The 27,342-nt window shown below is 30.9% G+C and overlaps 3 protein-coding genes across 4 annotated transcripts; 1 reads left to right on the forward strand and 2 right to left on the reverse strand.

The window, feature by feature from the left end:
* Positions 1-1,489: 1,489 nt before the first annotated feature.
* LOC114939363 (uncharacterized) lies at positions 1,490-16,291 on the reverse strand. Of its 2 annotated transcripts, none has more exons than XM_029313639.2 (6): positions 13,883-16,291; positions 11,174-11,282; positions 5,393-5,725; positions 4,896-5,128; positions 4,021-4,341; positions 1,490-3,064 (listed from the first exon to the last, which is right to left on the reverse strand). In XM_029313639.2, exons 1-6 carry the CDS (start codon positions 14,191-14,193, stop codon positions 2,815-2,817), a joined length of 1,557 nt encoding a protein of 518 aa, XP_029169472.1. In that variant the 5' UTR covers positions 14,194-16,291; the 3' UTR covers positions 1,490-2,814. The 2 variants fall into 2 exon arrangements, with proteins under 2 accessions (XP_029169472.1, XP_029169473.1); XM_029313640.2 differs by lacking the exon at positions 13,883-16,291 and adding an exon at positions 11,594-12,455.
* A 4,097-nt stretch (positions 16,292-20,388) lies between these two features.
* On the forward strand, positions 20,389-24,215 carry LOC114939393 (ribosome biogenesis protein BOP1 homolog). Its single transcript, XM_029313687.2, has 8 exons — positions 20,389-20,631; positions 20,990-21,907; positions 22,001-22,676; positions 22,875-23,084; positions 23,228-23,505; positions 23,596-23,695; positions 23,770-23,965; positions 24,036-24,215. The coding sequence occupies exons 1-8, from the start codon at positions 20,554-20,556 to the stop codon at positions 24,187-24,189; spliced, it is 2,610 nt and encodes an 869-aa protein (XP_029169520.1). The 5' UTR covers positions 20,389-20,553; the 3' UTR covers positions 24,190-24,215.
* LOC114939394 (tRNA (adenine(37)-N6)-methyltransferase) lies at positions 23,793-27,224 on the reverse strand. Its single transcript, XM_029313688.2, has 3 exons — positions 26,979-27,224; positions 26,590-26,913; positions 23,793-26,504 (listed from the first exon to the last, which is right to left on the reverse strand). Exons 1-3 carry the CDS (start codon positions 27,065-27,067, stop codon positions 25,127-25,129), a joined length of 1,791 nt encoding a protein of 596 aa, XP_029169521.1. The 5' UTR covers positions 27,068-27,224; the 3' UTR covers positions 23,793-25,126.
* Between the last annotated feature and the right edge of the window lie 118 nt (positions 27,225-27,342).

The following is a 27,342-nucleotide window of genomic DNA, read 5'->3' on the forward strand; positions in this document are numbered from 1 at the left end:
CAATGTCGAAAACACCATCGATCAATGTTAAGACATCATCAATGTTGGGTGTAAAGTGTATAAAGTGTATCATACGCGAGAACTCATGCAAGTGGGCCAGCGTGTATATGGATGGGCCATATTATTTATTTATTATATTATTTTTATTACATATAATATATTATATTTATTTATTATAATAAAAAAAAACTTGGACAGAGTAGTATAGCATAATTTTATGGTAGGCCAAAGGGTGGGCCTGAGTTTTTAGATGGTTTATGCAAGATCAATCAATTGTTTTTAACGTGCTTCCAAAATTCTTGTTTTTTCTATATTATTCATCCTTTCCTAAAGATTTCTTTTTGCGTTCAAGGCATTTTATCGTGGAAGTGTTTTGGAGTTTGTAGAATATTGTCCTTATACTATATCGGTTATTTGGTATGAGAATGTGCTAAATATATTTTTAGAAGGTATACAGATATACTTCTGAGCACAGTAATGACGAATTTGTTATCTTAGACAACTCTGATGATGAGCAATCAATAAATAAATAACATCATTAAAAGGTTAAACCTATACTCTGACGGCGGTTTAAAGATCTAAATTATTTTTTTTTAATTCTACCATTATTATCTATATACTTATATCAAGGTATATTTATAACTCGACTAATACTAACTATTTTGTTTATTTCTTACAACGTTTCGACCATCAGGTTTGCTCCTTTTCAAGTAAAGGTTACAATGTAATATAATTAAAGCGGAACAATCCTTTATTCTTTAGATTCTTCACACAAATTATAAACACTTTTGTCAAATTTATAAGAGAGAAATCGTTGTATCATGATGAGATTCTGTTAAACATATAATTAACATCATATGTTTCAACATATGATCATATGTTTAACATCATGAATGATTTCTCTCTTATAAATTTGACAAAAGTGTTTGTGTGGAGAATCTAAAGAATAGAAGATTGTTCCGCTTTAATTATATTACATTGTTTGAAAAGGATCAAAACCTGATGGTCAAAACGATGTAAGAAATAAACAAATTTATAGCTAGTATTGGTCGAATTACAAATATATCTTGATTTATTATAATTTACTAGCGATTATAAAATTATTAATTATTATCTACTTATATGTTTGATGACTGAGCCCGGGAGGGCTTAAAATGGAAGAAGTTCTTTAGGAAGTTAAATTAAACAATTTTATTCAAATCGTGAATCGCTTTGCATAAACATTATAATTTCAATTTGTAAACTGTAATTTATATATCGTAATATTTCTTACAAAAATAACAATAAGTGCAATTATCGCAATGTATAAACGTTTAGTAATTATATAGAAATAAATACAGTGATAAGATTATTCTGTTTGTTTTCTTTATCAATAAAATGAAGTGATCTAAATTGAGAATTTTAACTTTCAAAGTATAACATATCATATAATAGATAATAAAAGATAATAAAACAATAATGTAAGATTAAACTGAATTATTCTTAAATATCACATTCGAGAAATCGCTTTTATTTATTTCATGCAATATAATTCTGATTACAATATTTCCTCGGATAGATTTTACAATCAATTCTATGACTTCTGTTAATTTTTAGTATCATTAAGCTCTGTAAATGCTGATATATACTTATGACTTTTTAATAGGTAAAAATGTAGGAAATATCGAAGAGAAGTTATTTTTTACCGTATATGTATTTTTATTTGCATCCGTAAAATTCATTTTTTAAATTTCACAACATATGACGTGTCAGCCATTTGGTCCAGCCGTTTTCATCACGCACGTATTTGAAATTGTATAAAAAAACTCGCACTTTTTTGGTGAAAAAACGATGAAAATATTGAAGAATAATAAAAGAAATTGTTGCGAGTTTGAAACTTTTAATATACATAATGACAATTAATTTTTGTGCTCATAAATCATTGTACTCTTTGGTAAATGCAACAACAATCATCGCACAACAACAATAAAACGTAACAATACAAAAAACTTTCGGAATGCAAACAGTAACATCTTCCTATTATTAAAATTCGATTCAAACATCGAATATTTCAATACATGTCACTTTTTAATATTCGAAACCTTTAAAACCCATGTATACAATTTGCGAATAAGTATATATATTATATATGTATAAAGTTCGATCGCACAATCGCGATTATTTCTAATATAATTCAACTCCTTTCTCTTATATATATATATAATACGTAATTTTTCAATTCTCTAACTTATTTAAAATTCAATTCCTACGTTGTGGAGAGAGAATCTCAGAATTTGCATTTAGGATTTTTAAATTCTGAGAGGTAGGATATGTGATTTTTTTTTTACAAAATTCCGCTATACGCATTACTAATAAAGAGAAGAAGATATTAATAAGCTCTGAAAAAAAATCACAAAAGTTTTTTTTAATATTTTACAAGATATCTGCATTGTTTCCAAAGTTAATTTGCTATTATAATTCAAATAATAATTAAATCTTGAAAGAGATAAGATTATATTTTCAGAAACAACAGGTTTTCTCGAAACGTGTGTGTTAATTATTATTGATTACTACCTCAAAAAATGCAAGAGTTTCTACAAATCTCTAAATTCTCATATCTCCAATTTTTTTCATAATAATAAATATGACATGCGCATCTAGATAATCTTGTTACCTTCTGATAAAATTCGAATCAGTTCGTGAAAGATCTATTTCATTTCGAATAAATTTCGTTTTTTTCTTTCGCAAAACTCGTCATGAAAGGAGAAGAAGAAATGGGAAAATGTACTTGTAATAAATTGTTCTTGTCTCGGCACAATATAAATAGTTATAAGTTCATCGCGGTTCATCAGTCTTACTTATATCCAAGGAACGATCGAGCTTATTCTTCGACTTTCGTCCAAGCAATCTGCGAAAAGAGGAAGTCCATCTCGAACGGGTAAGCCCGTCTCTTCCAGTCACGGCCTGATCATTGACCTCATTACTGTCTAACGACTCGCTGATGTTTCTGCTCTTGCCGCTGCTGATGCTACTACCAGCATTATTGAAGCATCGCGATTTACGATCTCCCATCTCCGAAGAGAACCTGAATAATTAATGCAAATTAGAAGATGAGAATGCAAACAAGTGTTTCTAACAGTAACAATTCCTGTAGAGTTAAACTATATAGAGACCCTCAAGTAAAAGACATGCGAACTGTGATTGTTTGCAAGAATATGGCAGCCGCTATGACGCGAATGTGATCAGTTTCCCGGAAAACATTTTGCGTGCAAATACCTAGCCATTGCATACAAAAGCGGCTCATACTACGCAAGCAAAACCTTATCCTAGTGTGTCGTCATAGTGATAGCAAATGCTAGCACACTTTGCGCGCGATCTCATCTCGTTATGCATGCAAGATGAGCACTATTCAACAAGCATCTCTACTGTCACTATCACATCACTGACATATTTTTGACAATTTGATATCCATTTGCACGTGATTTGCTAGTGTATTAAATAATACATAAGCTAACCATTTGCGTGCAATATGTACGATTAAACATATCCCACAAGCAACACTCAGGCAAATCTCGTACACAGTTTATATGCATAAGACGCGCAAATTTTGCACGCAAAAATTGTTATCTGGGTTGTAAGGTTTGTAAGAAAAATATAAATATATTAAAATTAATATATGTATAAAACATTTCATCTCATAATATAATATTTTACACAAAAAAGTTATAAAATACATGAAAATTAAAAATATATTTTAAGATAATCACATTCTTAACCTAATATGTGACATAATATGTACATAAAAATTGTAGTGGATATTCAAAAAATTACCACAATACTGAGTTGCTGTGTTCCGAATTACTAATAATTACTATAATGACTAATCTTTATACTTTGTCCATATGCCTAATTGTAAGTCAAATATAAAATCAGATTATTTCATTGATTCCGCTATATTTTTGCAAAGTCAGCCATTAACCAATCCTGACGTTATAACCAGTTCGCATGTCTCTTACTTGAAAATCTTTAAGTTAAACAAACCCTGAATCCGAAGAGAAAGCTCTGACTGTGTGAGGAACACTGGAAGTGGCCGAAGAGAGAGAGGGTTCGGCTATCGGAGTATTCGGATAGGCTTCGTCGTCGTAAGCGCTGTTGCTGCTGCTGCTGCTACTGCTGCAGCTGCGGCTGTTGGTGCTGTCATTGCTGCTACTGTCGACGCTGGAGTCGTCGATGTAACAGATTTCACGATCGGCCATGGACGACACGATTCGCGGAACTCGGGACGACGACTGAATCGCGCTAGGTCGTAACCAGCTACGAAGATCTTGTGAGGGTGCTTGAAGGCACTGCAAGAGATTTCCACTGCAAACAGTAAATATTTATGGTTAAATTAAAATATACGCATTTCGCGTAATACTGTAAGAAAGGAAAATATCGGAGCTTTCTATGAAAACTCGATTCTAGGATCGTCCTAACCTCAGGCAAATCTGCTATTGAGCCACTAAACGTTCCATATCACCGTATTTTATCTCTTCTCTTATATATCTTTACAATTTGGTTCTCATGACCAAACATTCGTCTTCGAACGTCACAATGCTTTTTTAGTTCACAAAACTCTTACATTTCTCTTACCTTTAGTTCAACTCAAAATCACCAAGGAACCATTGAGAACTCAACCCACTTCTGAAAATATTGAGGAAAGTAGTAAGAAAAATATTGAAGCTTTCTATCGAGACTCGATCCTAGAATCTTCCTCTTAGTAGAGAAATCGCTGAATCATACGTCCGATACCACCGTATTTTCTTGGTTACATATATATTCTTTACAATATGTTATAGAATTTGATAGTGTCAAATACCGATATAGTAAAATTGTAATCTCATTTTTCAAATGAGTGATTTAGAATCTTTATTTACTTGTCACGATAATTGTTGACGTTGGCAAAAGTGCGTCTGGCATATGTGCAAATAGAACATCGGCGACGATTTCGGCAGGATGTTGCGTGAAACGTTGCGGCAGTCAAGTGACGAGTAGCGTGCTTCAATGCAATAGTCTCCCTGGTCAGTGCAGCAACGCCTTCTTCTCGACGGCGTCGTTCGGCTCCCAATTCGTGCTGCTCCACTCTGAGTCTCTGCCGCAACATTTCATTCTGGAAGAGGTAATCGACATGGCACATATTATATAATGTTTCAAAAATATGTGCGAAAAAGAGTATACTAAATAGGGAAAATTTTGTGGTACAAAACCAATAGTCATAAAACTTGACACAGATATATGATATGAAGAAATCTAACAAAAATTGAATGACTCTGCAAAAAACTTTTTGATGCAATAGAAAATCCATTTTCTGATTTTTTACCAGGATATAAAACATTGTGCAATAAAGGTATTCTAATACACAAAAAGTATCCACCTCTCTTTCCAAGGTGTCTCTTTCAGCGCGAATAATAGTGGCCTGTCGGATAACATCTTGACGCGCTCTGTCGAGATCCCGTCTTGTGGTCTCATTCTCCTCGAGCTGCATCTGCAAACGACGAAAGGCTGACTCCCGTTGCTGCTCCAGTCGATTTTGCGCCTCTATATAGCTATCTTTTTCGGCCTTCGCGCGTTCGATCTCTTCTTCTAATCGGAGACTTCTCTCCAGTTGTATAAAAAGCTCGTCTTCTTTTCCACGGAGTTCCGTCTCGCAATTCTCCAACCGTCTTTCCAGATTCCTACGAGTCTCCTCTAGTCTATCTCGTTCAGCCTTTGGAAACAAAACCACATATCTTATAGAAAATTGTCCTTCAGGGGAATTTCATACAAACTTAGGGTTTTATACCAATTCATATAACGTCTAAACAAAAATTTCAATGGGCACAACTTTCTAGGAATTATAATTTAGCTTACAAAAATGTTAAAAATTAATGATTTGTAGGACACTTTTGTTAAAATTTTTGTTATAATATATTTGCAACTCTCTGTGAGTTTCAATAAATAAAACATCCCAAAACTCATTACGTAAAGGTGTCTGCAATTCGAGTGCGTCACTCAGACTCTTCCAACCATTATTTGTCCAAAAAATGGTATCGTCATTAATGATTATAATTCTATTACTGCACTTTTATATTCAGGGTAAATTAAATAAAGTGTTATAAGCCATTTTCTTCAAAATTACTGGAAATATCAGCTTAAGTTTTTTTTTACATTAAATGAGACAGACTAACTACCGGTGTGAAGCTAGCATCTTATGTTAATATCTTAATATCTTATGTTAATATCTTACGAATTTATTATAAATTTACTTGCATCCGGCATAGTTCTGGGAGTTTTAATAAGTTTCAACAATAGTTCAATTGATTTACACATAAAATCGCATTCTAAAGAAATGAGATGTTCACTTCTCGTATGGCTTTATAGCATCTCATCGAATTTCACATCTTCTAGCGTAAGGGAGCAATATTCCGACGAGTTCAACATTTTGAGCATGAATTCTCAAGAGTTCAGACAAAAAATACTATAATCAAAAATTTAATAAAATAAAATTTTTTTTTTAAATAATACAATGTTGCCAGTGCCTAGAACTCTTTAGAAAATTATTTAATGCGTTAAGAACTGCACGAAAAATATTTTACTCATCATGAGAAAATAAATCTTACCACAGATATATAAAATTTGTAAATTGTGCGATATCACTTTGAAGAAATTTTGAAACTATTTTTGTTTCATAAAAATTTGTTTTATTTTTATAAATTATTTTATTCAGTGATTTCGTTTTCTCAATGCATATTTTGTCGATATACTGAGTACGCGTTGAAAATCACTGGCGAGCCGCGTCTAGCTTGATTTCGCGCGACCGCTTGATCATGCCGGATGACGTATACTCTCAGTACTCTCTTTTCCCTTCAGTTCTAGTTCTAATGGCGGCCACATTGTAGGTCAACCAGGTAGGCAAGCGAGGTGGATGAACGCCAACTACATAGTATTGAGACTAGTAGACTCTTCTGGTGGAGCTTTCTTTATAACAAGAAGAACGGGAAGCCGGAAATACCGAAAGAAATATTATATATAGCTGGTTATATTGGACAAATAACTGAATAACATGTGTAATATTATATATACGTGAATTCCACTGATTCTGATTAAAACCATCACAATAGATTAAAAGTATTAATTGAAGAAGAGATCCAATATAAAAATCCTGGATCAAAGATATTTGTTTTACAAAAAAATTGCTAACTAGCACTTATGCGAGACTAATAAAATTATTTACATTAAAATTATGTCACATATAAAATTATGTCACATTATAAGACATTAGAGTAATATTGATTACCTAATTGCTGAATATAGTTCCTAAATTATATTTGACATTTTTTCTAGATGAAATATCGTTTATTCGATTATTCTGGACTAAAAAATATATAAATGCTTTACACAGATAAGTGATGAAGTATCAGTGTCTCTGCCACAAATAGATGATATTATTACGAGTGTCTAGGCTCTTGTGTAATTTTCCATATTCTGTTTCCTTATTTGGACTCTGCTTAATTATCTGGTTATATATTGTACATAAATATTTATGTACATATATACATATATATACGTCTTTTATTAGTCCGCACGTATTATTTGTTGCGCTAGCAATTAACTTAACCATACACACTTTTATATTATAAAACGAATGAGGTAGAAAACAGGATATCGTGCGGAGAAAAATAATCGGAGTATCAATATCGTGTTTCATGTTTCAATCTTTCTTTTTTTTAAGTCACACCTTATTTGCTCTTGTCGAGAAATCTTATCTGAGAGGCAAAGATGAGAGTACCGTAATATAGAAACCAAAGGAAGCTGAAGGAGACCGTAATGTAGAAACCAAAGGAATCTGAAAGAGACACGATGACGCAGATGCAGAAGAACGAAATATAAAAGAGATACCGTTTCGTTTCAAGATTTTTTTTAGATTAAATGCATTATATCGTCGTTTTTATCGCGCTGCGATATTATTACAAGTAAATGACGATGACAAAAAAAGGAATGTATTTTACAACATGGTAATATTTAATATTATAAATTTTATATACAATATATATATATATATATATATATATATATATATATATATATGAACTCGCATGCACAAATATTTAGTTATTAAATATAAATATTAACCCAGACAACACAATAATGTTTTAAAAATATACATATTAGACGTTTTGTACGTATTTAAAACATTCAGAGCCTTAGACATTTTTAAGATATTTAAAAATGTGTAGTGTTTTATTTTTCTGGACAATCGAAAAATATTTATAGGATTAAAATTAAACCCGTTTCGAACATTAAACATATTTTTTAAAGTAGGTAGATGTTGGTATATAAATCTCATACAGCATCAAAAGACTGCAGAAATATTGCAAATATCCAAAAGAGATAATCTCTATAAAAAACGTAAACTCGAAGGCGACTTGTTTAAAAAGAAATAAGAAAAAACGTCTTTCACACATATCCGTCATTTTCCCAGTATCAAATACGAGAAATTTAAACGACAAGTAGGTGATGATGACGAATCCAAAAATCCGAAGGCAGAGGATACACATACGTTAGAAAAAGTAGAATGACGAGAACAATATTCACCTCTTTCTTCTTTCGTTTCATGGTTTACGAACTTCTCGGAATGCAGCTTGCATGCCGATAATTTACAGCATGATATGATGGGCCGACGTAATTCGTATTATAGTACATTTCAAAACGATAACTTGCAAGAATTGTGAAAGGAAAAAGTTACATGTAGAAGGAAATTTATATACGAACTAATCATTCGATCATTATATAACGATTAAAAAGTATTGGAAAAAATATTGAAAAAAATATTGGAAAAAAATATTGGGAAAAATTCTAGAATTGCAATTATATCGTGTGATCAAAAAATAATAAATTATATAATAATAGATTATAATAAATTATTGTAAATTCCAAATACAGAAAATTGATAGAAGCTATAATTGGCCGAATGTCATCTCAAAAGAATTATAAAAGAATTGAATAGCTCGACGAGGCAAATTTTCAAATCTCCCAGCACCAAATATCAGAACATTATCAAGTGACAAGGTTGAGGAGAAGTGTTAGAGGAAAACAATTTTAATTTTCTATAAATAAAAGTAAGCTCCAAGGAATATCATTGCGTACAATTGCATGCAAACCTAAGCGCGAGATATATTTTAAAGAATTTCGAGATATGTTTCCGAATTTTATCGCGCACTTATATTAAAGTGACATTGTAATCTATCTAAATCTAAAAAAATTATAAAAATTAATAGAAAAGGGTGATAATAGTTTCGAAATAATATTGAATTAAAAATCGTAGATATGGACTATCCAATTAATAAAATTTAAAATTTGACAAATTTCGATTAAGGAACATTGTAATAATATTAAATTACATCATAGTTCACATTCGGTTATAAGTAAACATCGATCTGAATTTGAACATAATTTTGAGTGGAATCGATTTAACTTTTTACACACGGAAAAGCATGTGAGGAAGAGAGAGATAGCCGAAATGTTTTATATTAAAAAATTAAACAACAACAAACTCACAGAGGAATACAGAGAGCCTTAACAATATATATAATAAAATAATTAAGGTCGTGTAAATAATCTCACTTAAAATACATTAGAATCTGACGATCCTTGGTTGGGAGATGTTGTGGCTGTCTCACAATTTCAATTTAATTTTAATTTTGACTTGTATAATTTTAGCTAAAAATTGATATTGATTATTGCTGTATGATGAGTTAATTATTACTACATTTACTTGTAAGTATTATACGTGCGTTTCCAATTGCGAATTTTATATTAGTGTTTCATTGATAATAATAATATGTTTAATAATTATTGTAGTCTCACTTGAAAAGGACCACAATCATATGATCGAAACGTCGTGAAATTTAATAAACGATTATTACTTGCTAGTTTGGTCGGTTATTTCCAAAACTCAAATTTCGAAAAATGTATAAAAGCCAAAACACAAGATTGAGATATTATTATGTATATTGTGTGAAAATTAAGATTTTTCAGAAAAAAATGTGTTTTACTTAAGAAATTTTATAGAATTTTTATAGGAATTTTAACAGATCGAGAATTACGTATTTCGTAGAAAGACGAAAGTTTTATTTATGCGATTGAAGATAATAATGAACTCAAGTTTTATTCTGCCGCTACAATACGTAATTATCTACCAATCTTATTGAAGAAAAACAATGCTCCGCGGAGAAAAATTTCACCAATAAATCTTTCACTTTTTCCCAATTAAAATTCTTGACAATTGAAATCAGAAGTTTCGAAGTATCCTCAACACCGTGATATCAGAAGTAATTATCCAATACAAATTATACAGATCAAGATACAAATCGTACAGTTAATAAAATAAAGATCAATATAGCGAACAAATTTCTCGCGAAAAAAAATTAATTTCTTTTAGTGATCATCACTTCTTTTGTTTTTGTGGCTGTTCTTCCGGTTTCGCGAAAGAAAGAACAATTCGTGAATAAAGTTAGAGAGAAAGAAGACTCGATTTCACCGCTCGCGGACTCACTAATAAATAATTAGCTGTAATTAAGCATCGAGATTAATGAGATTGCGGAACAACTATAGACGCATTTTGATAATAATTCGCGACACAAATCACATTATATACGTTCATGTTTGTATAGAATATGATTTATCGTCCGCATTCTGCAAATTAATTAAAATAAAATTTATTTAAAAAAAAGTAATTTTAATTCTTATTTGATTTCGCGAACTGATTCTAGTGTGTTGTATCTCCTTTATTTTTATCAAAAAATTAAGAGCAAAGGAGTGAGCGATAAAATATTTTGGATGCTCATCCAAGCAAGACGTGAATTTAACAAATTACTTGGATTTCTTTTTTGAACCGAAAAAAATCTCGATGTTGAATCTGAATTTTTTTACAAAAAAAGGACTTAAAAAGATATTTTCACATCTCAAACATTTTTTGGGGATTTTCTAAATGGTAGTAACGATTTTTTGAAATTGGCTTTTTTCGAAATTCGATCTTAAATAACTCCTGCACGGGTCAATTTCCGGTTTACGCAAAAAAAAATGTATGCCCTTTCAAACAATATAGTACAATATGTAAAGATATATATAAATTTTAAGCAATTTTTTAATCACCAACAAAAACATTTTTACATACCTTGATCTCATGATAACGTTCCTCCAGATAATACGTGATATTCTTTGCTTCCTTATACTTTTCGGCGAGATCCACGTATTTGTCATAATGCCGTTTGAATAGGACATATCTGTGAAAAAAACGAAACAAAAGTAGAAAATTAAGTGGTACAATATTATACAATGACTTATACTATATCTGGCTCTTCCTATATTTACTATTATTATTTCTATCTAGCTTTTCCTCTAATTATATAAATTAGTCGTTTTCTTTTAAAATATAAGATTCTCTTGCATCATTCTTCTATTACTCGCATTTGACACATGATCATATTATCAGAATGGAGAAAATTAAAATTAAAGATGCTTAGACTAGAAAATCACTTATGAAAGTGACTTATATATGGAATTGTTTGTTCCTATCGGAGCAGAGATAACGTACGCGAATACACGAGTTTCATCGCCGTTCATCATTGTAGCATCGGAAAGTCTACGATAGATCCGCGATCTGTTCCCAGCCATTGTTCCAACGAGAGAAACGGAACCGGACATGCACGCACTTATATTTGATCTCACTTCGAGCCTTGTGGCGTTTCGGGAGTTTTGTGTTGAGCGTTTAAAACCGATTTCACCGCACCAATCGCGGCGATGAATCAAACTTCTTCCTCTCTAGTTCGTAGTTTGCTAACTGGTCTCCGCGAACACACAACTTTCGCTTTCATGAGACCGGCTGATTCACATCGATGCTGATTCGTACGTTTCACGTCCCGGTAGTCTGCGAGCGAATGGGCCTCTGCACCCAGGTGATACCCGGTGATACCTTCGAAATGAGAAAGTCACCTGACCCGGAAACACGATGAAGCGTCACAGTATGCGCGAGTGTAACAGTTTAACATAAAAAAAAAACACAAAAAAACTTCCCATTTGACGAGAATCCAATGTTAAAATTGAAGCCCTCGCATCAAATATATATGTACATACAGGATTTTAGCTTTCTGTGGAATTGGCTGTTTTTTATATGTTGTAGCTCATGACTTGCTGAACAAAAGATGATATAGTTTCAAAGCTAAATGTTGGATAATTATTATATACTAATTGTAAGTCAAACAACTTGCAGAGTCCCAGTTTTTCGTGTTTGACTGGTCGTAAACTAATAACCGTCTATTATTTAACCTTTGAGCCTATTACATTTTTTGTTTAATAAATTTAAGCTATAACATATGAGAAAACCAACTGACCAAGATTTAATTTTATATAAAATTAATATACGGGGTTTTTGATATAAAATCCTAGATGAAATTGAATCCCAATAAAATGGATTGAATATCTTATTATTAATAATGATATAAAAAAAAATTCTTTTGAGAGTTGAAACATACTTGATTTTCATTGCAAAAATTTTTTTCCATTTGCATCGCATACTGTAGTTATAATAATCTAAACTAAATTTGTTAATCTAATTTTTTTATAAACTTTAACCACAAATGTTTCAAAAAGAGATCGCGTATTCAGCATCAAAAAAACTAAAACGAAAAACGTTTTCAAAGTCTTTTTCTTGTGTTCCAAAAAGAGGTTACTTTTCGTTCTTATAGATGATGTGAAAATAACAATCGAAGATTTGAATTAATTGCTTAACGCGTGTGAAATAGAAATGCTGAACTCATCAAAGATCTCAAAGTTTTGGCTAATTAATTTTTTAACCGATTTGACTTAAATTTATATAGAGTATTTCAGTAAAACTGAACAATCTCTCATAGACATGTAGAATAGGTAAAAATAATTCCATAAGTTCCTATAAATTTTTTTCTATAATCTATCTTTATCAAGACTTGCCTTTAAAGTTAAAATTTAAGAAGTATTTCTCTTATAAAATCTTTTTTCTATATTTTGGAAATTTACAGATACATAGAGATTAGTGATACATCAACCAAAAGAGAAACTGTCGCTTAATTATACAAATAAGATATATAATGGAAAAAATTAAAAATTAGATTTTTCTTGATATTTTTTCTGAGGAAAAATCGCAATTCTAAATTAGCTAATCTGCTATATTAAAAATATGTCCAATAGTTTTAAGACATTCTATATTCTATACTCTATATAATGTATATGTTAAATATTTTTGATACGGATATATCTTTTGAAATAATTACCGATCGAAATAATACTTATTTGCGATTTATTTCATTGAGCGATTATTACGACTCGCGGAAGCCGCTCCTCATCGTTTAAGAAAGAAATTATCCTTGTTTCGGTCTCTTGATTGCGTAGGCGTAGATGATTAAATGGTAATGATCTTCTTATAGTGACTACAAGGCCAGTTTCGCATCAAACTTTGAATATCCGGCAACCATATTTTAACTTTGCATTTAATTTAACATAAGTGCGAGACTTTAAAAATAAGAAAACATTAGTGACAGGCAATTATTATATAATATAATTATAAAATATAGTACATATCTATCAAATCTCTGAATTGATTAACGAAATCGACTTTAATTATCAAATAAAGAAACAATAATTATTAATCGTTTAGTATACGTAGTATTCATCAACAAAAATATCTGAGAGGTCTATTCTTTTCGTATATTAATAAAACAATTATGTTGGCAAGTTATAATGACAAAAAAAGAGAGAAGCCAATTTGAAGTTAAAATATACATAATTTAGAGTTTTCAGGTGGTATTTGCAGTTAAAAATAAATAAAATAACAGTATTATCTTGCACTGACCTGTACAAATCATTTTCAGTAACAATATCGCGAATGGAGTCCTCTGGGTCGACGGGCACCCCCACTATTCTGGACGGCGACGAAAGGATACATTGCGAGGGTCCCGCGACGCCGATGCTAACCCCAGCCTCATCGTAGATACCCGAGTCTCGGAGACCGCTGGCCGCGATCAGATCGTCCTCGGATGTAGCAGTGGGTAAATCGATGTTCGGACTGGGAGATCTGGAGATCGCGCCCAAAAGATCCTCGCTTCTTGAGTGACGCATCTCCCTGGTGCCATATCTGTCGATTCTGCGATGACGGTCCATCATTCGTTCTTTTCTATCAGAAGGTGTGGCCCTAAGGAAATTATCGCTACATTCGATAACTCGGGTACTCCCATCCGGGACGATCCCACCGATTGATTCAATTGACTTTTGGTTTCCGGTTCCCTGGTTCTCGGTTCTAGGGTTTTTCGTTATGCGATATAATGTCAAGATTTGCGACGTTCCAATCCGTTAAATTGTATACCTTAATGTTATATTATCATTGATTTGTTTCAGGATAATAAATGGTGTATTGAACATTCTTGTATAATTTTACGGCATATTTCCACATTATTGATTCTTTGACGCATATGTATATCTCTCCGAAGCCAATTCGTAATTTTCTTGACAAAATTCTTACAACACCACAGAAACTATACAGTTCTTACACCGATCTTAATATTTTACTCTTCTTTCGTCTCTATTTCACATATAAATAAGAGTTTTCTCGACAGATACACTTCTCCAATTCACACTATATTTGAACTTTCACTGTGTTTACTCTCGCAGGAAAACTCTCTTGTTAGAATATTTACACAAAATTTATTGTCAAAAGAAACTCTTACCGTAAAATTTCCATAAAACTGAACTTTGCATTCAAATTAATTCGAAGTAAGATACACATACGTATATATGTATTGGCTTTCACAATCGTTTGTGCAATTTGGCGAGCCTCAGAGGACAATTACGAGTTTAGAGAAATTATGAGTTTCGCAATTCTTTGTTATCCTGCTTGTTGATTTTATTGTTAGTCGCGTTCTTTCGTAATTGCCAAGGTAAAATTATGGTAACCAACAGAGTATCGCCACTTTTTTCTTTTACTTCGCTCTCTTACCTCCTTCTCGAAAGTAACGGACCTCCGCCGCGCCAGGATTCTCCGTTACGTTCGTCGGCGCGTTAAAGTGCCTTCCATTTCCCAAAGCGAGTATATATATACTTTAATACACTTTGACAAACGTACTGTGAAGACTGTAAATTTTATTTAAGATTTGCGACAATAAATATTTACGATAGATTAAAGTTTTTATCAAACTTTCGAACCCCTGCAAATCTCTCAAATTGTCCATTGTCATCCGGTATTTTGGATACATTAAGAAAGAGCACCGAGGGATTGACTTTAAATAATCCATTTTTTTCATACAGCGTGAATCTTTTCCTCGAAATAATATATAAAAAAGGATAACACACAGATATCCTTTTATTACTTCGGTATCGATTTGAGAGTTTTTGTTATTATAACTTAGTACAATTCTAAAAACAGCACGTGAACAACTTTTGTCATCAAACAAACATCGTACAAGCACCGAACACTATTTCCCTCGGAAGTAACACTTGAAGAGTCAATTGGAATGATATATTCGCAGGACGAATCCTGTGAATAACCTATTCTAAGCCACCGAAATCACTTTGGCAGTCGTCAGTCTAAAGATTTACATGTACCAATACCCACTCCTTCTAAGAACACAACATCCCTTTTAGATCGATCACACATGCAAGAATCCTCGTCGGTCCTTGACACCGTCATTTCAGGCGACCATTTTCACGGTTTAAACTCCATGGTTTGCGATTCCAACCGAGCTGTAATCCTCACGGCCGAAATGACACGAATCCTATACCTGTCCGTGGCTGTGCCTACCTACGGACCATGCGCGGCGAGCAGTCTTGCTCCGTTTGTACATTCACCTTGCTCCATTTGTATGTATGTACATAGTATATACATGGTACATCCTATCGACCGCACCATCGCGCGCGCACTCGTCCAAATGTAACTCTGATCGGACGAACGACTGTCGAGTCGGACTGGGGTCTATATGTTGAGTGCCTGGAGAGATGGAGATCCTTTTCGCGTTCACGCTCTCACTTCCCGATGGCGAGAAGCGTCTATATAGTTTCTTTTGCGCTGAAAGGGGGATCCGAAGGGAAAGGTCGTTTACATACTAGACTTTATATACATGATGATTCTTGATTGCTTCGCTCCGTGAAGTAATTCTACTCCCGGAGATATGTTCCACGGTTGCAATTCAAGTGAAGCAAAGTTGACTTGCTTTTTGGATAATAAATAATTGGTGATCTCTTGTATTGTATCAATAAAGGGCGCAATCCAAATATTTTTAGACACTATATATATATATATATATATATATATATATGTGTGTGTGTGTGGTGTGTGTGTGTGTGTGTGTGTGTATTATATGTTTATATTAATAAATCAGCATATTAATAATCATATTAATAAAATATATACGAAATTAAAATAAAAATTATTTGTTGCATAAATAAAATTCTACTAAATAAAAATAATAGTACGATAAACATGAATTGTTAAAGAACTTTTTATCTTAAAATCCCTCATAAATGTTTTGATGCCTATCTTATAATCTCTATTAATTGCATTAAACGGATTAATAAACTACTATTTACCAAATTTATATTAATTATTTTTCGTTTGTCGAGCACAGCTTGCATCTCTGAACCATTGTACAAACTTTTGTTCCTTATGATTCATATCAAATATTTTTAAAAAACGCGCGTATATATAGATAAATATATACATACGCAATAAGCGGTTCTATGAGTATATATGTTCCCTTAACTTTCTTCTTTGGAAAAGCAATCACGTTTTTCGAAACAACAGAGGTTAAGCGCACTCAATATGACATTCTAACTTATTTCTTATCGAATGACGATTAGCGATGGCTATTTTTGTTCTTGAACATTTCAAGCATAAAGCGCGATAACGATAATATTCATTGCTGATAAGAACTTTTGCGTGCAGATTTATAATTTAGATTTTATGTACTGATGTATATAATTATGTAAATTTGTCTTAAATAAAATTTTAATAATAAATATATAAGTCATTACATATATATATATATATAATGTTAATCTAAAAGTATTATTTTTAATTAAGCATTGATTGAGACAAGAAGAAGCAGATATATTCAAATAAAATGTCTCTTATCGCATTTTTTTTTGCTAATACGTTAACTTTACGTTTCCTATACTTTTATATATATATATATACATATATATATAAGGTGTCCGGTAACTAACGGACCAACGATTACAAATGGATTCTTTGGTCAATTTGGGAACGATTTTTCCTTAGCGAAAATGTCGAAAAAGGTCATCATTTTTTACAACTTTCCAATATTTGTCATTATGTATCTTTATAATTAAGCCTCAAATTAAAATTTTATTATAGTAAACTCTATCTGAAATTAACTGAAGAATGTAATTATGTTAGATTTTTAACTCCAAAACGTTTAGTTTTCAAAAAACCCATTTTTTTAAATCGCTTATAACTCGAAAATTATTGATTTCTCAACATTTTTGCTAAGGAAAAATCGTCTCCAAATTGGCCAGAGAATCCGCCCTTAATCATTAGTCTGTTAGTTACCGGACACCCTGTATATATATATATATATATATATATATAAAATAATCCCTTTTAAATAAATAATTTCTAGATATACAGATTAAACACTGATATGATATATATATATATATATATATATATATATATATATATATATACCGGGTGTCCGGTGGTGACTCGCGTTAATGGGAGATTCCTGAGGCGATTTGGAGATGATTTTTCCTCAGCAAAAATGATGAAAAAGATCATCATTTTTTTAATGTTCCCAATTTTTGAAATCATGTAACCAAGCCTTAAATTAAAATTCTATATATTACAGTAAACTTTACCTGAAATTAACTAAAAAATGTAGTTTTGTTAATTTTTACAAGGCTTAGTTTACGAAAAAGCTTTTATTTTCAATCATTTATAGCTTAAAAATTATTAGTGTCTGAACATTTTCGCTGAGGAAAAATCGTCTCCAATTAAATCGCTTCAGAAATCTCTCATTATAATGTGTAAAACGCGAGTCACCGGACACCCGGTATATATATATATATATATATATAGATCATATCATATCAGTGCTTAATCTGTATATCTGGAAATTATTTTAAAGGCATTTCCAGATATTGAGTAAAAATCATACATAGTGATGTGCAGTTTTTAAATAAATGTTTTATGGTTTTACGATTTATATATAATTATAATTGAATAACAATATATACCCACGGTATATACAACCGTGTATATACCCAAGGAACACACTGAAGTCAAGAAAAAGTCAAAATAATTTTATTTTGATTCGAAATAGTCATAATTTTTCATGTAACGAAAATTTAATTTATCATGATATCATCACATATATGCTGCTCAGTGACGAAAAAATGATCGATTTTACGCTGGCCCTGCAAATTTCATGATTTACTAGATAACCCTTATAGAAATTTATCACTAGAAACGCCAATTTATCACTTATTTCGAGTACTTAAATTACTGTACATCAGTATATTTTAAGTACTCGAAATAAGTGATTAATTGGCGTTACTAGCGATAAATTTCTACAAGAGAAATGTTATATTTCCAATCTTCTTATATATTGTAAAAAAGAAAACTCGTGTAGGACCGCGGAGCACAGATAATTACATATAATGTAAATAATCTCAAAATCCTTCATTTTCTAAATCTTCAGGATTTTCATCCTAAAAATAGAAATGAAGGATTCTAATTAATTAGTTGACTCTCTTATGCATTATGCAAAAGTCTATACTCGACTCCTATACGACTTTCATACATACATATATATAATTGTTACATTGCTATAATAAAACGGAATATAACAGATAATATAACGTATATGTTACATGTAACATTCATGTTAGTTGTAATTTCCCACTCATAGATGTAACATTTTAATATAACATATATTACATTGTAGTTATATTGTAATTATATACCAAATAGCACATTGATGTATTGATAAGTCAGTGCTATCTTGGGATATAATGACAATATAACTACAATGTAATATATGTAATATTAAAAATGTTACATCTATGAGTGGGAAATTACAACTAACATATACGTTACATGTAACATGCTTGAATATCAGGGTTGGGAAAGTTACTTTGTAAAAGTAACTAGTTACAGTTACAGTTATTTCATTGAAAAAGTAACTATAGTTACAGTTACAAGTTACCGATTTTAAAAAATAACTCGTTACAGTTACAGTTACTCTAAAAGTAACGAGTCGTTACTTTTCAGTTACTTTTTAAAAATAATTATACATTGTTTTAAATATAAGGAGCTTACATTTTATGCACAATTACAGTCAAGTATTTAAAAAATTCTTGAATGTAATATTGATCGATTTGCTTGCGACTTTGCAATTAACATCAATGTATAAATGACCTTTATATACAACAGTAAAAATAGTTATAGTAAGTTACTAAATGGTAATCGCAAAGTCGCAAGCAAATCGATCAATTATTACCTTTAAGAATTTTTTTAAATATTTGACTGTGATTGATCGATCTTAATTATGTGTTATATTATTTTATGTACATAAAATGAAAATTTTAGGTAAAAGATTAAATCATATGAAGATCCATATGCTACTGTTATCAAAATTTAATTTAATAATATAACGGCTACCATACTTAAACAATACTTTTAGCGCATGTTTCCAAAAAAAGTAACTAATAAAGTAACTATTAAAATAGTTACTAGTTACTAAAAAAATGTAACAAAGTTACAGTTACAGTTACAGATGGAGAAAAGTAACGAAGTTAAGTTATAGTTACCGAAAAAAAGTAATTGTAGCTGTAACTTCGTTACAAGTAACTCGTTACTTCCCAACCCTGTTGAGTATATAACATTTATATACTGTGTTTGCTGGGACGTCATCAATATTTTTGACTATATATGATACTATAAATATATTAAAATCAATCAGTAAATCTCTGAAAAAAGTAGAGAGATCCATTCAACATGTATGTATAATCTTTTTACAACTTGAAAATAGACAATCATTGACTAGCACGATGAACCAGAGAATCCTTCAATATAACCAAATGCCATTTGTGTTTAGGGACTTGTCATTATCAAATTCTGATTGGTCTAAAGTCCCTAGAAATAATTATGATTATTATAACTTTATAATGTAATAATAATCTTTTAATGTATATTTATTATATTATTATTTTATATTATTTATTATTATTATATATTATTATATAATTATTTCTAGGGACTCTAGATTGGTGAATTCGCCATCTGGCGTGTTTTTTTTTAACTTCTTCGGAAAGATTCCATCTATGAATTTTCTATGACGATGACACAAATCAAAAAGAATTTTCCATGATACACGTGATTTTGTATATTGTATATTTTATTTCAATATTTTACTCAATAGACGAATATAGAAGAAGAAAATAATAATATACGTGATTTGAAAAATAATAATACACATAACTTGTGCTTAGTTTCCATAAGTAATAAAAAAAATGGGAAAGAAAGTTTTGAAGAGAAAACAGGTTAATCAGAAATCGCGAGAAAATGAAATTAAAAATGATAAATCAAAGGTACTGTCTTGTTATACATTCTATACATAAATTTTTATTTTTTATTTTATTATATAATATAAAAATTATTTTAAAGTATTTTTTATATTAAAAGTATTTTATATTTATATACACTCTATTGTTCAAAAGTTTGCAAGCAGTTATAGGAATTGTTAACTAAAATCATCAAAAGTCAATTTACAGATTTTTTATTACAATTAAAGGATATGACAAAACTAAATTAAAAATAATATTTAACATGTCTATACATCTTATATATACATAGACATATTCTTATTTATTTTATTACATCTAATTCAAATAAAGACTATTAATATGATATAATAATAATAAAACATAATTTCTTAACAATTTTTAGATATCTAACATTGATTTGTTAGAAGCTTATATCAATGATGAAGATACCACAGATGAAGAAGTAGAGAATAATGCGGATATACCCAATTCAGATGAAGAGCGGGATCCTATTGTATTTCAATCGGATGATGAAGATGATATACTTGAATCAGATTATAAATCTACAGATGCTGAAGAGTCTGAAGATTCTGAAAAGTCTGAAGATTCTGAAGATTCTGAAAATAATGAAACAATAAATAATTCTTACAAAGGAACACAAAAGAATTCACAAATTACATTAAAAGATTCCAAGAATAAATTAAAGATTAAAAATAAAGGTAAAAAATCTCAAATATCTAAAGTTACAATATCTGAAGAGTCTAAAGATTCTGAAGATAATGAAGCAATAAATAATTTTTATAAAGAAACACAAAAGAATTCACAAATTACATTAAAAGATGACAAAAATAAATTAAAGCTTAAGAATAAAGGTGAAAAATCTCAAATATCTAAAGCTACAATATCAACGAAAAAAGAAATATTAAAAAATGATAAGAATTCTAAAAAGTCAGAAGCACTGGCACATGAAGATGATTCCTGTAAAAAAATACAAACTAAAAATTTATCTAAAGATGAAGATGAATACGAGTATGATACTTCTGATCAGGAAGATATTTCTAACACAATTGGAAATGTGCCAATAAAATGGTACAATGATTATGATCATCTTGGTTATAATTGGGAGGGTAAAAAAATTCCAAAGCCAGAAAAAGGCGATGAATTAGATAACTTTTTGAAGAGAATGGAAGATCCTGACTTTTGGAGAACTATAAAAGATCCTCAAAGTGGTCAAAATATTACATTAAGCGAAGCAGATATAGACTTAATTGTAAGAATTCAAAAACAAAAAATACCTGATGTTCAATTTGATGAATATGCGGTAAGCTATACCTATAATAATTTAATTTTCTAAATTATATTGTTATATATTATATATGAAAAATTTTATTATTTCATGTTGTAAATTGCACAGCCATGGGTGGATTGGTTTACTTCCGAAGTAATGAAAACGCCTCTTCGAAAATTTCCAGAACATAAACGTTCTTTCTTACCATCTAAAATAGAAGCTAAGAAGGTGTCAAAATTGGTACATGCTCTCAAGATGGGTTGGATAAAATCTACTACCGAGATGCAAAATAATAGGGAGAAGAATCAAGGACCACAATTTTATATGTTGTGGCAGTCTGATGATCAGGCAGAGGAAATGCGTAGAATCCATAAGCATATTCCGGCACCTAAAAGACATTTGCCTGGTCATGCAGAAAGTTATAATCCTCCATCAGAATATCTATTTGATAACAAAGAACTTAAAGAATGGAATAAATTAAAAACAACTCCATGGAAAAGAAAGTTACACTTTATACCACAAAAGTTCAATTCTCTTCGAGAAGTACCAGCATATTCTAGATATATCAAGGAAAGATTTCAGAGGTGTTTGGATCTGTATCTATGCCCTAGAGCATTAAAGATGAGATTGACAATAGAGCCTGAAGCTTTAGTTCCACAATTGCCTAGTCCAAAAGATTTGCAACCATTTCCAACAACAATGTTCATGGTATTTAAAGGCCATACAGATATGATCAGAAGTATTACTGCAGAACCAAGTGGTCAGTTTATTGCTTCTGGTGGAGATGATATGTCATTGAAAAGTGAGTTAGCTCATCATATATACATTTATATTTTTATGTTACCATTGTATATAATTATTAAATATAAATTAATAGTAAATAAATAATAATACATATAATATTTATTAATAATTAATATGGGTATATATTTTTTTATGTAATGTATTGATAAATTTACACACTTTGCATGTGAAATATAAGAGATGTATTATTTTATAGTATGGGAAGTAAACACAGGCAGATGCTTAAAAACAGTGCCCTGTGGTGGTGTTATTAGAAGTGTTGCCTGGTGTCCAAACCAAGCTATATCATTGATAGCCGTCGCAGTTGATAAAAAGGTTCTTTTAATAAATCCAGGAGTCGGAGACGATCTTGTTATTAGCAAAACTGATGAGCTTATGGAAATAGTACCACAGAGTGAAAAAATAGGTATCAATAATTCAATAATTAAAATTATTGTTTATATAATTTATTTTTTAAATAATTTAAAAAAGATTATATAAACATATATAAGCTTTTTTGAGACAAAATTGTATATGTGTATGAAATTAATGTATGTTATATGATATTAGTAAGTGACAGAGTACAAAGTGCAGTACAGTGGGAGCAAGTAGAAAAGGAACATTGGACGATTGGAATTAGGATAATTCTAAATAATTTTAAAACTGTAAAACAAGTAACATGGCATGGAAAGGGAGATTATTTCGCTACTGTAATGCCAGATGGCCAAAATAGATCAGTGTTAATAAATCAGTTATCAAAGCGGAGATCTCAATTGCCTTTTAATAAATCAAAGGGATTAATACAGTGTGTGTTGTTTCATCCGATTAGACCGTATTTATTCGTTGCAGTAAGTAATAGTAATTTATTTAAAAAATATTAACAGTATTAATATTTCAATCCATTTTTTAATAAATTATTTTATTTACCTTTTTTTCAGACGCAAAGGAACGTGAGGATATACGATCTCGTAAAACAGGAAATGGTTAAAAAATTATTATCCAATTCACAATGGATATCAACAATGGCTATTCATCCTGGTAAATTATATTTACAAATCTTGTAACAATTATGTATATATTCTCTTAATGCGTGATCGTCAAAAATGTTTTAGGAGGTGATAATGTTTTGGTAGCAACGTATGATCGCAAGATGCTTTGGTTCGACTTGGATTTGAGTACTAAACCTTATCAAACATTACGATTACACGGAACTGGTGTACGTGCTGTAGCATTTCACAAACGGTATCCTCTATTCGCTTCTGGAGCTGATGATAGGGGACTTATTGTATCTCATGGAATGGTGTACAAGTAAGATATAACGAATATGAGAATTCTTTTTGCATATCTATATATTTAATCGTTGTATATACTTTTTCAGTGATCTTTTACAAAATCCGTTAATTGTGCCACTGAAAAGATTGTGTAACCATGAATCATATAATGATTTTGGTATTTTGGATGTCATGTTCCATCCCATTGAACCATGGATATTTTCTGCAGGTGCAGATTCTACTATATGCATGTATACATAAATAAATAAATATAGATATTTACAGAATATTGCAGCGTCACCATCCTTATACAAAAAAAAATTATATTAGTGTTTTTCCATCTTTATATAAAATGCATAAAATATATATTAAGCTCAAAGATCGAAAACGCTCACCGATTGCAAAAAATCGATCACAATATGTTCTGACATGTAAAAATGCCACAATGCATTGTAGACGTTTATTGTTTATTGATGTAGCTACAACGCGATGTGATAAAAATAAAATTATAAAGAAAATTAACAATTACCCTTATTAATTCTTCTGGCTCTTACAAAAAATTTAAAATAATTCTGATAGAATTTTTTTTTTTTTTACTAATATAAAATATTTGTTCTCTTATTAAAAACTTACTTTGCAGAATATATATAATGTGCAATTTCAAATGTTATAATAATAGTTCTTGCAAAAATAAATAATTTATTAATTCCCATAAAAGGATAATTGTATATTCTGAGCAATCATTACTAGAAAAATATTAATAATTGTTTTCATCAATTTTTTTATTAAAGGAGCCATATTAATAAAGGCGACTGTTCATTTTCATTTATAATTTTCAATCAAGACAAATTTGTTGTCAATATATACTTTTTTTTGTTACTTATTATTAATATAAATTCTTTGCAATATAATTTAAATAATAATTAAATATGATAACAAAATGTAGGAACTTGTACATTTGCATTAAAGTTAAATTTAAATCATAAAAATTTCATTACTTTCATCATTATAATAAATATTCTATCAGCTACAATTATTATTATATAAAAAGCAAAATTATTTTACAAGACTTCTAAAAAATGGAAATGTACATAAATTACTTATGCTAAATCACGATAGAGAAATAGTATTTTGCTGTTCTTTTTCTCCGGTTTCCCAAAAAATGTTTGCTTCATTTCATTTATATGATACATTAAGATTAAGGAGAGTGTCCTAAGCACTGCCACTCAGGCTCACCGCAAACGCAAATACGACCTGCACGTCGCACTTGAAATACAGTAACAATACCTCTACTATCGTCAAATCTACATGTGATGTGCAGATCGTATATTAAAAAAGTGTAAACTTGACTACCCCATCTCTGCCTCAAGTACACTGATCTAGGATCCTCTCTCAATACATGTTCTATAGCTTGTTTTTGTTCAAAAACCTTGTTGTCTGAAATCTCGTTTAATTGCATCAATGCACGTTCATTAAAAATTACCGACAATGCTGTTGTGCGAGGCTGCGAAATCCAGTTTGGTACCCTTATCTCAGAAAAATTATCCTCCGTCGACGTATTCATCGGCACGGACGACACGATAGTCCCTACGTGAATATTCGATAAGGTTCGCGACGGCGTCAAGCTCTGAGACTCGAGTCCTTCCTCTCCATCAGGCGCTTCACGTATTCCCATCCTTACAGGAGAATTATCGACTCTTGCATGTAACATATGAGTGACTAAATCTATATTTGTACCGCAAACTGTGCTCGGACCATCTGCTCCGTCCAGCAGCCTGGAGTTGCGTAAAAACTGATTCTCAGTGTAGTATATTTCACTGTCTCTCTCTAAGTACGCTGAATCTGCATTGCTAGAATTATTTAGATCTACATCACGTAACCTGTTATTCAAATCGCTAAGATCGCTAGAATCCGTCCGCGATTCAGTTAATTCAGCATTCTGCTCAATAGAATTATTATCTAAATTTAATCTCATATCAGGTGCCCTATCTTGGGATGTTTCTGTATGCATAATATTTGTAGCATTGGTTTGTAATGAAGTAGCATTATTAGCATAAGCTTCCATCGATTGAGAAGACTGTCTTGCAATATCGTAGCCATCAAGATTTGGATCCGCTTGAAATTCTTCTACCTGGAGCCTTAAAGCTATTTCCTCATCTCTGGAAATATCAAATTCAGCTTGTCTGCCACTGTTGGTGTTTGCATCATCGATATTAAGATCAATCGATTGGTCTTCACTTAAGTTAATGGCTTCTTCTGTATTTTGAAACGTGTCTGAGATATTTGTGTTATTCTCTCTTAGTCTATTACTTAATTTCTCAATGTGTAATGGATTATCGTACTGTGGTATATATGGTTTTATATCCAGAACAGGGGTCTGATTAACCATATCAACACCCTCAAAATAAATTGTATAATTCTCAATTTTCAAAATCTTAACTAAACTGAGACCAATGGGACATGGCCGATGTGGAGAACGTGTAGAAAATACCCCTGTTTTTATCCCATTTAATCGTGGTGGTGCAACTTTTGCACGAGTGTGCGTTGAATCGTTTCTATGAAAATGAAATAAAATCCTACGAAAGGAAAAGACAAAGATTATAATTTGTTTCATCAATAATGTTACAATTATTTTTTTTTTTTTTATAAAATTATTCTTACCACATGTGTGAAAAATCTTGCAAACCCTGCAATGCATGATCCGGATTTGTAAATACAGAATTATAAAGTGTTAATTTCCCTGGAACCTTCCCACATATTCCAGATTGCCGTGGAGTTGCCCTCTTGTTGGGGAACCAAGTGGAAATAATTCCAATGGGTTTTAATTTGAGAATGTCTTGATCTTTACTTGTACCAGGCTTTGCTTCTTCTACAGTTATCAGCTTGGAATGTGAAAGGACTTCCCCATGTTTTTGCAACTCCAAAACGCGTTTAATATCATCGACGTCCTTATCGAGTATATATCGTAGACCTTTCACTTGTTTCCTAAAATGAAAAAATTTCTTGTCAAAATGTGACAGATTGGCAAATAAAAAACATTTTTGAAGTACCTTAAATTATTAATCTCTTGTCTGGCTGTGTTTAATTGACCGAGTAAATACTCAATGCTCAAGCTAGGATTTTGACAAGTCAAGTCCATCTTCGTTATATATGTTTGTACACAGTTTTCAATATATAATTATACAGATCACGATATATACCAAATATTAAATTTTTGACTACTGAAAGTCTTTGGCATCATCAATCATGAGGGAGACACTTCGTATGAAAATGTAGACCAGTGTCGATTTGTGTCACTAGAGTCCCTAGAAGAGGGACTAGGGACTCTATAGGGATTCTATACAGAATGTCCCTTATTAAATTTAGGATATTCTTAATCAGTAAGCTCATTTGTAGTCCTCTAAAGAGCTATTT

The sequence above is a fragment of the Nylanderia fulva genome, unplaced genomic scaffold (assembly GCF_048542155.1).
Source record: "Nylanderia fulva isolate GAGA-0341 unplaced genomic scaffold, ASM4854215v1 Scaffold32, whole genome shotgun sequence".
Classification (NCBI taxonomy): Eukaryota; Metazoa; Arthropoda; class Insecta; order Hymenoptera; family Formicidae; genus Nylanderia; species Nylanderia fulva.